Below are 14577 nucleotides of genomic sequence, written 5' to 3'. Positions count from 1 at the left end.
AGCCTGGGAGGCCGGTGGGGAGAGCACTCCAGACGCGGGTTTCCAATCTGATCGTGCCGTGGGGCTGGCAGTCACTTAAAAGAAAGTGGAGAAGAAAGGAAAGAGGAGCCTGGAGTGAGGGGCCTGCTTCTTGTCTTGCTGCCACCCCCTCCCGGAACCAATCCCCCGGCCGCCGGGCTGAGCAGGTGGGCAGGCAGCTGGGCTGCGTCTGACTTTCTCCTGCAGCCTGTCCAGCATAGGACTGCCTGTCCGTCTGTCCCTCCTGTGCCCGTGGTGGTCACACGGGAAATGTCCGGAGAGATATGGCTGACAGCTTGGGATACGGCGTCAGACCTCTGGGCCCACAGCTCCCTCTCCGCTGCAGAATGAGGCTGAACGTGTGCATGACACAGCGCAGCAGTGGCTCCGGGCGGCACCGCCCAGGCTGGGGGACCCCGAGAGCCTGGTGGGCACCGGGCTTTTCCAGCCGTAGATGCTGCGCAGCCAAGTGTGTGTGACTCACGATTTTATCTCAGACAAGCTCTGTTTTGAGTAACAGGGCGGGTTTCCCGAGTTGCAGCTGGGTTGGTCCCGGATGAACATCTGGGCCTGATGTCAGTTCTCGGAAACAAACCGGGGCCACGGATGTGCTCATTTGCACTGTCCACCCGCCTGGAAGGCTTTGCCCCTATTCCTGACCCAGAGGGGCCCGGAGCCACACAGGCCCATTCTCTGCACTGCTAGGCGGGCTGTGGGCATCACAGCGACACATGCAATAGCTCCCCCTCAGGTGCAGTGGGAAGGCCGGACTTACCCGGATGTTATTGAGGTTAACCTCTTCGAGCTTCGGGTCGTTGCTCTTTATCCGCTCCAGCGTTTCCTCCACGTCTGTTGAGTTTGGTTCTTCGTCGGGCACAGGCTTGTATTGTGTCGGCTTAATCACACCTAGAGTGACCCATGAAAGGGGGTGTCTCACAGAGACCGGGACCACTTGCCCTCAACACAAGCGCACTCAGGAGGAAGCAGAGTTCAGGGACATGTGTGTGTGGGGGGGGTGGGGGGTGGGGGAGAGCCTGCTTGGATTGTCTTTAATGTCCTGCAAGAACTGGGCGACTTCCTTAAACTCTCTGCACCCTGGGGTCCTCACCTTGTAGCCTGTGAACAGGGGCTGTTGTGGGGATGAAAGGAAGCCTGGGTGGGAAAGGAATATATAAGCCTTACGGGGTGTGTGTGTTCATGATTTTTTGGGCACCCCCATTTCTCTCCGGGTCCAAACGCCAGCTTGGAAGGTGCCTGGGCAGTGAAGACAGTGCAATATTGGCACAGGAAGAGACAAGCGGACTCATGGAACAGGAGAGGCGCCCGAGACAGACGCACGTGGGTGCACGGAAGTGTAGGATCAAGGTGGAGCCCCACACCAGCGGTGGGAAGACGCGGTGCAAATTACGGTGTTGGGACAATGAGATAGCCATTAAAAAATGAAAATCTGGTCTCACCTCACACCACACACAAACATGAACTCCAGGTGGATTAAGAATTGCATATAAGAAGTGAACCTCTACAACTTTTAGGAGAAAACATAGGAGGATATTTTAATAACACTGGGATGGAGAAGGCCTTTGTAAACAAAACATAAACCCCGGAGGAGTAAAAGGAAAAGGTGGATAGATTTGGCGACATAAAAATGTAAAAGTTCTGCCAGGAGCCAAAGAGCAGGAGTGGGAGGAAGCAAACAGTACGAGGACGACTTCACTTCCAAGGTGGCCTCGCTGGTGGGGAGGGGGCAGGGGGCTGCGTACTCACTGTTGAGTCCCTCCTTGTTCACGATGGAGCTGCTGCCCAGGGCCTGGTAGTACTGCTGGTTGCTCATGAGGGTGTGCATGCCCAGGATAGCTGCGGGGACACGGAAGGGCCCGTGACTCGCCCCTCTCAGACAGAAGGGCCTCCCTGGCACGGACACGCCACACCCTCGAAATTCTTGCTCCCAGAAGTGGCAAGAAACTCTTGCATGAAAACTTTTAAATGTTATCTGCCTCTATTTACATGAATGTCAAATCTCTATCACCAGCCTAGACTTCTCTAGTCCCCGGCCTCAGATTCCTAGATGTCCCCTGATGTCCCACTGACACATCCAACCCAACCTGGCCAACACAGAACTCAATTTCCCCAGCAACAGCCTCTTCCTTGGGATCACCTTCCATCTGGTCACCCTGCCTGTCCCTCGGGGTAGACCTCAGTCCATGGCACCTTCACCCTGTCCCCACCCTTCTAACCAGTGTCTCTCATCGGTCCCACCTCCCGCCCCATCACCTTTGTCTTGGCTGAGGCTGTACTGTCACAGCTGTGTAGGCGTTGGTGTCTTGCCCCCCCCCCCCCGTCCCCCTCCCCACCCCCAAGCTTCAGCACAGAGCAGCCAGCAACATCTTTCTGGAAATGCAGATCTGACCACATCACACCTGTGTTCAAGCCATTCTTTCATCCATTCACTTACTAACATTTACTGAGTGCCGACCTCATGTGTCCAGCTCCAGGGGCGAGGGGGGCAGCGGGGAACGGGAAAGACAGGATCCCCACCCGTTGTAGCTTACTGTCTGCTGGGGACAGGGCCACTAAGCAGGGACCCACACACTTAAAATCACAGACACAGTGTAAGGCAGGTGTGGTAAAGGAGGAGCTCTGTGTGTTCTGGGGATGGGACGGGAGTGATGAGTGCGTGTTGGCCAGTGAAGGGAAGGGAGGCAGAACATTCTGGGCAGAGGGAACGGCGGGTGGGAAAGCCCGAGGCGCAGGGCCAGGCGTGGGTGAGATGAAGTTGGACACGTGGGGGACGGCCTAGCGCCCCCTCACCAAGCCACTCGCTCTGGGCCAGAGAACACGCTGCACGTCAGTGATTCTCGTTGGCTTGTGTATCGGAATCACTGGGGAATCTTTAGAAATTCCTGACACTCAGGCCTTCCCCGGACCAATTAAACCACAACCTCTGGGGCTGAAGCTTCCCAGGTGGTTTCAGGTGGCAGTCAAAGTGGGGGACGCCGCCTGACACCGTCCCCCGAATCCTCCCAACAACGCTTGGGGGCTGACTGTATTCAAATAGCCAGGCGGGATCCTGCAGGGTCTTCCAGGTCTGGGTAAGGCGTTTGGGTGTCTTTTTCTAGGCCTGTGAGCCACTGGAGGCCTGAGAGGGGGTGAGCTGGTCTGACTCGAGTTCAGTGTGTTGCTCTGGCCGCCTGGAAACTAACTACAGCAAGAGGGAAGGACACGGGGGGACCATGAGCCTGTTGCAGTCATCGGGGTGGGTGGGTGGTGGCTTGTGACCCCCAGACCTGGCTTCACCAGCCCTCCCTGGGCTGACCCTGCTTTCACAGCCTGTCCCTCCCGCACACCCTTTCTGCCCCAGGGACAGTCACTGCTCAGTAGTTTCTCCTGCTTCTGCCAATGCCACCCTCCTCCCCTTTTGCTGGCAATTCTCTCATTTGCTGCGCCCACTGCTGAAATGCCCCTAGTCGTGTTGCTAGATGTAGCACATAAAATTAAAGACACCCGGTTAAGTTGGAATTTCAGATAAAAGATGAAAAATGTTTTAGTATAAGTAGGTCTCATTTCGTCTGTGGACTACTTATATTAAAAACTTACCTGTTGTTTTTCTGAAATTCAAATTTAACTGAGCATCCTGCATTCGACCTACCAACTCTACCTCTCAATCCTTCAAGACTTAGAATAACACTTCCTCCCCCAGGAAGTCTTCCTGGATTCCTCCCTCTCCCCTGCTAGTTCTCCCACAGCAGCACCTGGTGTCCTTATCCCAGCATATAGTATACCAGGAGTCAGCGATATCTGGGTATCTGTGTCTTTCCCCTACTGGACTAAATCTAATCTCTCTTCTACCTCTTCCAGAATACAGTAAGCATTTGGTAAATATTTGCTGATGCTTTTTTAAAATTCCCCCAGCCGAAAATTGGACAGATATATGCAAGAAAATGAAACTAGACCACCAACTTACACCGTACACAAAAATAAACTCAAAATGGATAAAGGACTTAAATGTACGACAGGAAACCATAAAAATTCTAGAAGAATCCAAAGGCAAGAAAATCTCAGACATATGCCGAAGCAATTTCTTCACTGATACAGCTCCTAGGGCACTTGAAACTAAAGAAAAAATGAACAAATGAGACTACATCAAAATAAAAAGCTTCTGCACAGCAAAAGAAACCATCAACAAAACAACGAGAAAACCCACTGTGTGGGAAAACATATTTGCCAATGACATATCTGATAAGGGCCTAATCTCCAAAATTTATAGGGAACTCATACAACTTAACAAAAGGAAGATAAACAATCCAATCAAAAAATGGGCAAAGGACCTAAATAGACACCTTTCAAAAGAGGACATTCAGAAAGCCAAGAGACATATGAAAACATGCTCAAAGTCACTAATCATCCGAGACATGCAAATCAAAACAGCAATGAGGTACCATCTCACACCTGTCAGACTGGCTATCATCAACAAATCAACAAACGACAAGTGCTGGAGAGGATGTGGAGAAAAAGGAACACTTGTGCACTGCTGGTGGGAATGCAGACTGGTGCAGCCACTATGGAAGACAGTATGGAGTTTCCTTAAAAAACTGAAAATGGAACTCCCATTTGACCCTGTGATCCCACTTCTAGGAATATATCCCAAGAAACCAGAAACACCAATCAGAAAGGATATATGCACCCCTATGTTCATAGTAGCACAATTCACCATAGCTAAGATCTGGAAACAGCCTAAGTGCCCATCAGTAGATGAATGGATTAGAAAACTGTGGTACATCTACACGATGGAATACTATGCTGCTGTAAAAAGGAAGGAACTCTTACCATTTGCAACGTCATGGATGGAACTGGAGAGCATTATGCTAAGTGAAATAAGCCAGTCAATAAAGGAAAAATACCACATGATCTCACTCATTCATGGACAATAGAGACCATTCTAAACTTTTGAACAATAATAGATACAGAGGCAGAGCTGCCTCAAACAGATTGTCAAACTGCGGCGGGAAGGCCGGGGAGGGTTGGGGGGCAGGAGGTAGGGGGGTAAGAGATCAACTAAAGGACTTGTATGCATGCATATAAGCATAACCAATGGACATAAGACACTGGGGGATAGGGGAGGCTAGGGGACTGTCTAGGCGGGGGGGGGGGATAAAATGGATACATGTGTAATACCCTTTGTAATACTTTAAGCAATAAAAAAAAAAAAAGAGAGAGAATAAAAAAAATAAATAAATTAATTAAAAAAAATAAATAAATAAAATTCCCCCAGCCATTTCACTAGATGTGGTTTCTAACTAGAGAAAAAATACCAGAGCCCTTAGGGAAGAGTCAGGACTGGTCCTGATTATGCCCCCAACGCTGTGTGACCTTGGGCAAGTCCCCTCCCTTCAGCCTTTTCTGTCCAATGAAGGGGTGAGACACGATCGTGGCTGGACATACAATTCACCTGGGAACTTTGAAACAATATCCCTGCTCCACCCTGGACCAACTAATCCCAATCTCTGGAGGTATATTTTTTAATCTCCTTGGATGGTTTTGATGTGCAGTGGGAGCTGAGAACCACAAGATGAGCTGATCTCAAAGTCCCTTCTGTTTTTCACATTCTAAGAGTTTTCTCTGCTAAAATAGACCTGCCTGCTCATCACTAAGGAGACTGGTAGGGAGAGAGGCATCTGCATTTCACGGGCCCTCTGGGCTTTTGTTCAGGCCGTGGCTACGTGGGCAGTGGGAGCTGAGTCAGCGGCAGGTGGATCAGAGCACCGTGTGTCGCCTTCTGGAGCCGCCCCTCCAGCGCCCACACAGGGAGCGGCTCGGGGTGCTTCTGGGCTGCTGCTGCGCCTGCAGGTTTGGGAAAACAGCTCCGAAAGGTTCCTGGGAGTCCCCGGACAGCATGTGGCTGACTGGTCTTGCTTAGAGTGCACAGAGAGATGGAAAGTGTAAAACGCATTTTGTGCTCGGAGGACAGCTTCCTGTAACAGTCCAGAAAGGCGGGCGGAGGCAGGAAGGTACAGAAAGTGCCAGGGACCCGAGGAAGGAGACCTGCGCTCGTCTGGCGCTTGTCTGGCCGTGGTACTAATTTGCTGGGTGGCCCTGTCACTTCTGCTTTTTGAGCCTCAGTTTTCTCTCCTGTAAAATGGGGTGTGTCTGAAAGCTGGTCTCTTACCCTCACATAGGACTTCACAGCCACATCACATCTCATCATTTTATCCTGTTTGATTTTTCACAAGCCTCCAGGGCAGGTGCTGCGGACCCTCCACTTTCCAGCAGGCTCGAGAGGAAGTGGCTTGTCAAAGACCATTTAGCGAGGACTCTCGGCTTCTAAGTCAGCATTCATTCCCACACACGCCTCCATGCGCCAGGTCACCAGCACCTCTAAAGTCCTAAACTTGCCCTCTACTTCTAAAACATTCTAAAAACAGATAACATGTATTCTAGGAAGTGATAAATGTCAACAGCAGGCCTAAGAAGAAATAAAAGCGTTCTGCAGCTCTGAGGAAAGTAGGGATCCAAGAGAGAAAAAATGAAGGAAGGAAGGAAGGAAGGAAGGAAGGAAGGAAGGAAGGAAGGAAGGAAGGAAGGAAGGAAGGAAGGAAGGAAGGAAGGAAGGAAAGAGGCAGGGAGGGGAGGAGGGAGGAAGGAAAGGAGGGAGAGAAAAGAGGGAGGGAGGGGAGAGGGAAAGTGGGAGGGAGGGGAACAGGAAGGACAGGAAGGAGAGGGAGGGCGGGAGGGAGGTGTGAGTGATGAAGGAAAACAGCACATCAACATTGCCTGCTGCTTCGTTCCTGGTAGATATTGGCAAGGCTGGATTTAGCACTGGGGAATGTGATTTTTTTAAAATAAGTCAAATCTTCCTCAAAACTCAAAAAGGACTATTTTTGAACTCTGAAAAAGAACATCAAGTTCTCCTTCCTCTCTCTGCCTTGGCAGGGTTCACTCAGTTCATAATCGTCATTCCGCTAAGGGTGCAGAGCGATAGCGGCACACATCCCCGGCCTCGCCAGCGGCCTACGGCTCAGGCTGGTGCAGGGCAGACGCAGGCACCCTAGGAACAGGTGGGAGAAGCTGGCTCCGGCCCAGGACCGGGCGCAGCTGCATGCCCGCACCCTGCCTCTCCTAGAGCAGGAGCCTACGGGCATGAAAGAGCACCAGAAGCTGGGGCAGGGGCTCTGCCCAAGACTGCCTCTGAGAGTCACAGGAGCCAGGGGGTGCCAACTGCCCTTGGGGTTGCCTGGGGTTGGCCCTTCTGAAGGGTGAGTGTCCCTACCCATAATTCCTTCTGGGTCCGTCCCATCTGAAGGGTCCCTAAAGGCAAGCCAGGATCGCATCCCTAACTGAGGAGGGGAGGCACTGATAATGCCAAGTGCTTGCAGGTGACTCCCAGTGCCCCCCCAAGCCACAGCCCAAGGCCACACGCCAAGAATTCAGTCCTGTCAGAGGCATCTGTTCCCCACCCTGTGGCGATGCTTTTCATGTTGAAATTGACATGCTTCTGCTCTGTCCTCATCACGTCCTGGGCCCGCCAAGGGCCGGTCCTGGATCTGATTCATTCATACGGTAGGAGCTCAATAATGCACGTGACTCCATGAGTGAATGAATGACACACAAACATGAAAACAAGTGAATACATGAGAGTTCACAGGCCCTGCCTTACCCATGTCACACCTGAGTCAATGTGCCGCCTGCTGGGGGTCCCGCCTGTTCCCATCATCACCAAGTACCAAGCCTGTGCATGTGCATCTGCAAAGCAAGCGGCTCCCCTGTTCACCTACCCTTCCTCCTCAGGATCAGCTTGTTTCTGGCCTTAGCTCCCCAGCCCCAGCCCAGCCCCCCTCCTGCACCCTGTCCTTTTCCTTTGCGACACTCACTCTCACTTGCCACTTCCCACTGGCCTTGGTGTTAGCATAGGCGGCTCTGCGAGGGCAGGCGCCAGGCTGCTTTCTTTTACCAGGGCCGGGTCAGAGCCTGCCACACAGAAGGGAGGCCAGACACATGGCTGTGGAGTGTGTGGATGTGTGACTGGCGGAGGTGAGCCTATGGGAGTGCCCTGCCTGGGAGCTGGGGTGTGAAGGCTCCAGGTGATGCTCTCCTTTCCCTACTTTTCTATCTCTAGTGACTCATCCACCTCACGGCTCCATGCACTTCCTCCTTGGGAAGGCCCAGCCACCCCCACCCTCCCATCCCTGCCTCCGGTGGGTCAGCCACACCCAGCACTCGGACAAGAAGTCCTGCCCCCCTGCCTCCATCTCCTGCAGCATCTTTGAAATTCTGGCCTCTGGTCCAGCACTAGGAATAGCTGGTCTCTCGGTGGAGCCACCTCTTATGCAGTCCCATGGCTCCACCTGGCCATTGGCCTTACCTGGGGCCTTACCTGGGGCCTGCCTTCTATGACCCCCCCCCCCCATCCTCTAAACACTGCTGCCTCTCTGCCTACGCCCCTGCTTCCAACACTCCCCTAGTCCCAGGTGTCAGCGCCCTAATGTGGCATCCAGAGCCTTTCCTGCCCTGGCCAGTTTGGCTCAGTGGATAGAGTTTCAGCCTGCGGACCAAAGGGTCCCAAGTTCGATTCTGGTCAAGGGCATGTGCCTTGGTTGCAGGCTCCTCCCCGGCCTGGGACCTGGTTGGGCTCTTGCAGAAGGCAACCAATATCTCTCACATTGATATTTCTCTCTTTCTTTCCCTGTCTCTTCCACTCTCTAAAAATCATGGAAAAATATCCTTGGGTGAGGATTAAACAAACAAACAAACAAACAAACAAACAAAGCCATTCTTACTGTGGCCCCATCCTCCCCCAGCCACTCCGGGAGACTTGGCACCCCCTCTCTCACCCACCGTCTGTGTCCACCATGCCCCCCAACCCTGAGGGCTTTATCCAGGCTGCACCAGTTGGTGATGGTGCAAGTGGGCCATCCCCAAGCTGCCTGGGTTCCAAGCCCACAGGCAAGGCATTTAACCTCCCGGTGCCTACTTTCTCCATCTGTAAAATGGGGACATGAGTCTTACTTCACAGGTGTTGTAATCAATAAATACGCAGCAAGGCATTGGAAGCAATTCCCAGCGCACCTGGGACGGAGTTGGAGGTCAGCAAATGTTCAGCCCCTCCTTCCCCAGAGACACTGTCACCTTCAAATGGCTGATACACAATGACAGGCGCCCACACTGAGCCCGTGAACACCCGAGTCAACTTACAGCTCCCCCTCTCCTTTCCAGACATGGGAAGGTATGGTATCATGAACAGATAATAATAATGAGCCACACCAACAAAAATAAAGAGACATAGTTTCAAGAAATCAACACAGAAACTCAGCCCAATATTGCAGTTCTATTTTGGCACAGAAGCTGGCGGTTCTGACGCTGGAGTCATTTGATAATCCCTCTGAGCTGACTAATGAGGAGGGTGATGTCACGGAGGGTGATCGGGGGAGAAGGACCAGGATAAAAACAGCTCCAGGGTGAGTCAGCGTGGAGGTGCTGCACAAGGGTGTCAGCCACCCACCTCCCTGCTGCACAGATGAACTGGGAGTCAAGGGGACCCTGCACCAGGGAAACAGTTCAGTCGAAATACGTGAGCACGATGTGGATCTAATATGACTGGTGTGGTTTTGACAAAACCAAACCTGAACTTCAAACCAAACCAGTTACGTTTTCTGAGTTAAGTGTTCCGTTTCCATCAGGGCCAGATGGGTGCTCACTGCTTCTGTATTTCATACTGGACTGGAAACCTCCCTCTCTCTCTTGGCCCTGACACCCTTCAAGCCACTGCCCTTTGGTCTTTCCCAAATTCCCTGCCTGCTGAGGAAAGGGTGTTTTGGACTCACAGTCTACACACCGGCTTTCTGCATTCGCTACTTGGTCCCTGCAACATGGCTTTGGCCACCAGCACCCAAGGTCACCCCTCCTGCATGTTGGAGTCTTCCCACTGTCCCGCCCCACATGGTTCCACTGTAGATGACAGCCACCCCCTTTCCCACTCCCATCCCCTGCAACAAATGCCACCAGCACCCGTGCACCGCTCCCACGAGAAGCCAGAGGATGTGATGAGGCAGGAGACCAAGTCCCCCAGCACGGGTGGCCTCACCTGGCCTCCGGCCTCACATACCTCTGCGTCTCAGGCCAGCCCCAACCCTCCTTCTGTCTCCCTAGCTCTTGCATTAGGTTCTGTCCACTGTGATTTGACCTTCGGCTCCCAGCCCATTTGTGGCTAACTGGCCCTCACCTCTCACAGGCTTCTACCCAAGCCAGGACACTTGCCTGCAGAGCCCCAGGCCCCACTCCTGTCATGCCCTCTGCCTGGAGCTTGACAATGCTAATGATGCCCATATGACTATGCTAACGCTGCCACAAGGGCTGCAGGTGGATCCCTTGCAGAATTCAAGACTTTCATGGACAACTGTTCCCGCCTGGGTGGCCCTCAGGCACTTTGAACTCCAAAGGTCTCAAACTGAACTCAGCATTTCCCCTGAGCTGGGTCCTCTCCCACTGGCATGGGGTGAATTGTGTCCCTCCAAAACCGCAAGGTTCACGTCCTGATCCCCAGGACCTTAGAATTTATAACTGTATTTGGAGATAAGGTCTTTAAGAAGGTGATTAAGTTACAATGAGGCTTTTAGGGTGGGCCCCAATCTAATCCGACTGGTGTCTTCAGAAGAAAAGATTAGGAGACACCCCACACCAGGGGACACAGCATAGAGCAGTGGTTCTCAACCTTCTGGCCCTTTAAATACAGTTACTCATGTTGTGACCCAACCATAAAATTATTTTCGTTGTTACTTCATAACTGTAATGTTGCTACTGTTATGAATCGTAATGTAAATATCTGATATGCAGGATGGTGTTAGGCGAACCCTGTGAAAGGGTTGTTCGACCGCCAAAGGGGTCGCGACCCACAGGTTGAGAACCGCTGGCCTAGAGGGCCACAGTGAGAGGTGGCTACTGACAAGCCAATGAGAGAGGGCTCAGAAGAAATCAAACCTGCCGCCACCTTGAGCTTCTCACTCCCAGACCATGAGACAATAAATTTCTGTCGTTGAAGCCACCCAGCCTGGGGCATTTTGTTATGGCAGCTCAAGCAGACTGCTATACCTATGCTCATTAATGGAACCAACAGCTACTTAGTCTCTGGAGCTGGCAATCTGGAACCTTCCTTGACTCCTCCTCAACCTCAGCTAGGCAGACTCAACCCCATCTTTCCTCTTCCCTTCCCACTTGTCTGAGTCTCTCCCCGCCTCACCCAACCTCCTGTCATCATCTGGGTGATGGTTAATAGCCCCCAAGACTGCAGAATCAAAAGACCACCCATCCCCCGGCCAGGGAGCACAGCACAATGCTGGGGGGTGGGGGGCCGGGGGGCAGGGACACACACATGCATGCGGACTGTTTGGTGTGGCCAGATCTGATTCTTGGTGGGCCTGCGGGGCAGAGACTAGACCATAGTAAGGAGAGATGCTGGGGTGGTGAAGGGCTCTGAGATCAGGCCACCTGCTGGAGTTTTAGGGGCTATTTGGGAAGATCATGTGGAAATACACAGGAAGAGGGAGAGTGCTGTGCAAATACGAGATGGGGGTTTTCTGAGGGTGCAAAGTGGTAAAATCAGATGGCTTTGCTCCAGCCCTTGTGAACCGCCCAAGCTTGAGACGCCCACAGTCCTCTGTCTGCCCCCCATTCTCTCTTCCCAGGTGGCATGGGCAGGATTTGATGCGGATGGGATTAGGGCCCATGCAGGTCCCCCCCCGCCCCGCCCCCAGGATGCGTCCACATCCCTCTGGGATGGGGTCTCACGGCAACAACAGATGGCTCCATAGTGTAATGAGTTTAGGTGGTTCTCTCTCTATTTTCCTCATTTTGGTTTTTGATGATGGACCTCAGTTTTAATATTCTTGGTCTCCTCTAGTCCTTGTTAGAGAGACAGGCTGTTCATGTTGAAATAAACCATCCACGGCTCCCTGCAGACGCAGGTCAAGTCCTTCTGGAGGACATGGGAGCGTGTGGAGCGCCTCTCACCTGCAATGTCACAGAGCTCCGCGTCGGAGGCGTTCGCCAAGGCCTCCTCCAGCTCTGGCTCCAGTGTCACACTTTCCAGCACGGGATCCATCGGCTTCTGCTTGGGGACCCAGACCTTTCCTGCAAACACATGAGTGTCCGTTATAGAGAGGGCAAGTGCAGCGGCACCTGGCAGCCTCCAGCAACAGCCCGGGGGGCCCTCCCCGAGCGCTGTGATCCCTTCATGCTGAGAGTCCCTTGAGGTTTCCCCCTCTGGGGACCAGTGCAAACTTCCTCAAGAACAGGAATGGAAGATCTCCCACAAAGAACCTTTCATTTTGAAAAATACACCTTTATAGCTTGGTCAAAGTAGACTGTTTGCTATTGAAAACATGGGTCATTAATTTAAATGACGTATAAGTAGAAAAAAGATTTTTTAAAAAGTTGAATGTTAGTATCTGGGATATCCTAACTAAGGGTTCTGATAGGAGAGAAAAATTTAGAAACATTTCTAAACAAAATAAAATACACCCAGATTATTAAAAGAGGACTAGGGAGCAAGAAATGTCTCCTTGCCTCATGGGACGTGATATTTTTAAAGTGCCAGACTCAGACTGAATGAGGAGCAAAGAGGTGCACAAGGATGGTCACTGCAGTGTCCACCCAGAGGGACCACTGGAGGAATTCTGGGGCATCCATGCGATGGAGTCCCAGCAGTTCTTACAAAGGATGATGGGGCGCTCCACTTACTAAGAAGGAAAATGCTAAGACAAAAGATGGCAAAAGCCAGTTTACAAAATAGCATGAATAATTTAATTCCATGCATGAAAAATTACATATATATATATATATATATGTGTGTGTGTGTGTGTGTGTGTGTGTATGTATATATACACACACACATATATATATATATATGTATATGAATAGATAGTTACTGAGTGTTTCCTATGTGCTAGGCATCTTTCTAGGGGCTAGAGGACTAGCAATGAACAATTTACAATTTAGTGAAAGGAGATAGGTAATAAAGAAGCATGTAAAACTATTAGAGGATATTATGGGGAAATATAAAGCAGAGGAAACGGCTAGGAAGTTCTAGGCTGGGTGTGAGTGAGGGGGCACTGCTCCTTCAGGAAGGTGGTCAGGGTGCAGGCCAGGCTGAGGGAACCCCCCCTCCAGGGCACAAATTTCGTGCACTGAGCCTCTAGTTTCATCTATAATAGCATCCAAAGGGGGAAAAAATAGTGAGAAATAAATTTAACCAAGGAGGTGAAACACTTGTGTATGGAACACTACAAATCATTGCTGAAAGGAATTAAAAGAATAAATGAATAAAAAGAATCCTGAGTTCAAGGACTGGAAGACCATATTAAAATGACAATAATGTCCAAATAATCTACAGATATAATGAAATTTTATCAAAATTCCAATGGCTTTTTTTTCATAAATGAAAACGCCAATCCTCAAATTTATATAAAATTGCTAGAGACACCAAATAGCCAAAACAATCTCAATAAAGAATGAAGTTGGAGGACTTAGATGTCCTGATTTAAAAAACTACTACAACATAAAGAAAGGTGGCATTGACATGAGGATCAATATAGAAACAATGGATAGAACTAAGAGTCCAGAAATAAACCCATACATAGATCTATGGCAAATTTATTTTAGGGTTCCAAGTCCATTCAATGAAAAAGGGAATAGTTTATTCAAGAAGTTGTGATGGCCCTTCTGGTGGCTCAGTGGTTGAGTGTCGACCTATGAACCAGGAGATCATGGTTCTATTCTTGGTCAGGGCACATGCCTGGGTTGTGAATTCAATCCCCAGTGGGGGGCGTGCAGGAGGCAGCCAATCAATGATTCTCTCTCATTATTGATGTTTCTATCTCTTTCTCCCTTCCTCTCTGAAGTCAATAAAAAAATACTTTTTAAAAAAAGAAGTTGTGCTGGGACAACTGGAGATCCACATGCAAAAGAGTGAAATTGGACCCCTATCTCATAGCATCTATACAAATAAATGGAAGTAAATCAGTGACTTCAACATAATGGCTAAAACTATAAAACTTTTAAAAGAAAACAGACGTAAATCTTCATGACCTCAGATTTGGCCATGTATTCTTAGACATGACAATGTATTCTTAGACATAAAAACATAGATCCATTTAAAACTTTGCCCGGTTGGTGAGACTCAGCGGTTGAGCATCAACACAGGAACCAAGAGGTCACTGATTCGATTCCCAGTCAGGCATATGCCTGGATTGCAGGCTCAATTCCCAGTAGGGGGCATGTAGGAGGCAGCTGATCAATGATGTTTCTCTCTCATTGATGTTTCTATTTCTCTATTCTTCTTCTCCCTTCTTCTCTCTCTAAAAATCAATAAAACTAAAAACTTTAAAACTTTTATGCATTAAAGGATATTATCAAAAAGTGAAAAGACAACATACACAATGGGAGAAAATATTCACAGTCACATATTTGATAGGGTTTAATATGCAGACTATATTAAAGAACTTTAACAGCTCAACAAGAACAACAAAACCTAATTTTAAAGTGGGCAAAGGATTTTTAGACATTTCTCCAAAG

General features: G+C 50.2%; 1 protein-coding gene across 3 annotated transcripts in view; it reads right to left on the bottom strand.

Annotated features, from left to right (window-relative positions):
- The window catches only part of TMOD1 (tropomodulin 1), a 77071-nt gene that overhangs the window by 21653 nt on the left and 40841 nt on the right, over window positions 1-14577 (bottom strand). For all 3 annotated transcript variants that reach the window (XM_059657439.1, XM_059657437.1, XM_059657438.1), the window contains 3 exons: window positions 12016-12135; window positions 1783-1872; window positions 794-924 (listed from right to left, as the gene is read on the bottom strand). In XM_059657439.1, the coding sequence (XP_059513422.1) occupies window positions 794-924; window positions 1783-1872; window positions 12016-12135 (341 nt within the window). The remainder of the gene's footprint in view (window positions 1-793; window positions 925-1782; window positions 1873-12015; window positions 12136-14577) is intronic.

This window comes from Myotis daubentonii, chromosome 11 (assembly GCF_963259705.1).
Source record: "Myotis daubentonii chromosome 11, mMyoDau2.1, whole genome shotgun sequence".
NCBI classification, from domain to species: domain Eukaryota; kingdom Metazoa; phylum Chordata; class Mammalia; order Chiroptera; family Vespertilionidae; genus Myotis; species Myotis daubentonii.
Note: the sequence above shows the minus strand (reverse complement) of the source record. Positions and strands in the feature narration are given on the sequence as shown.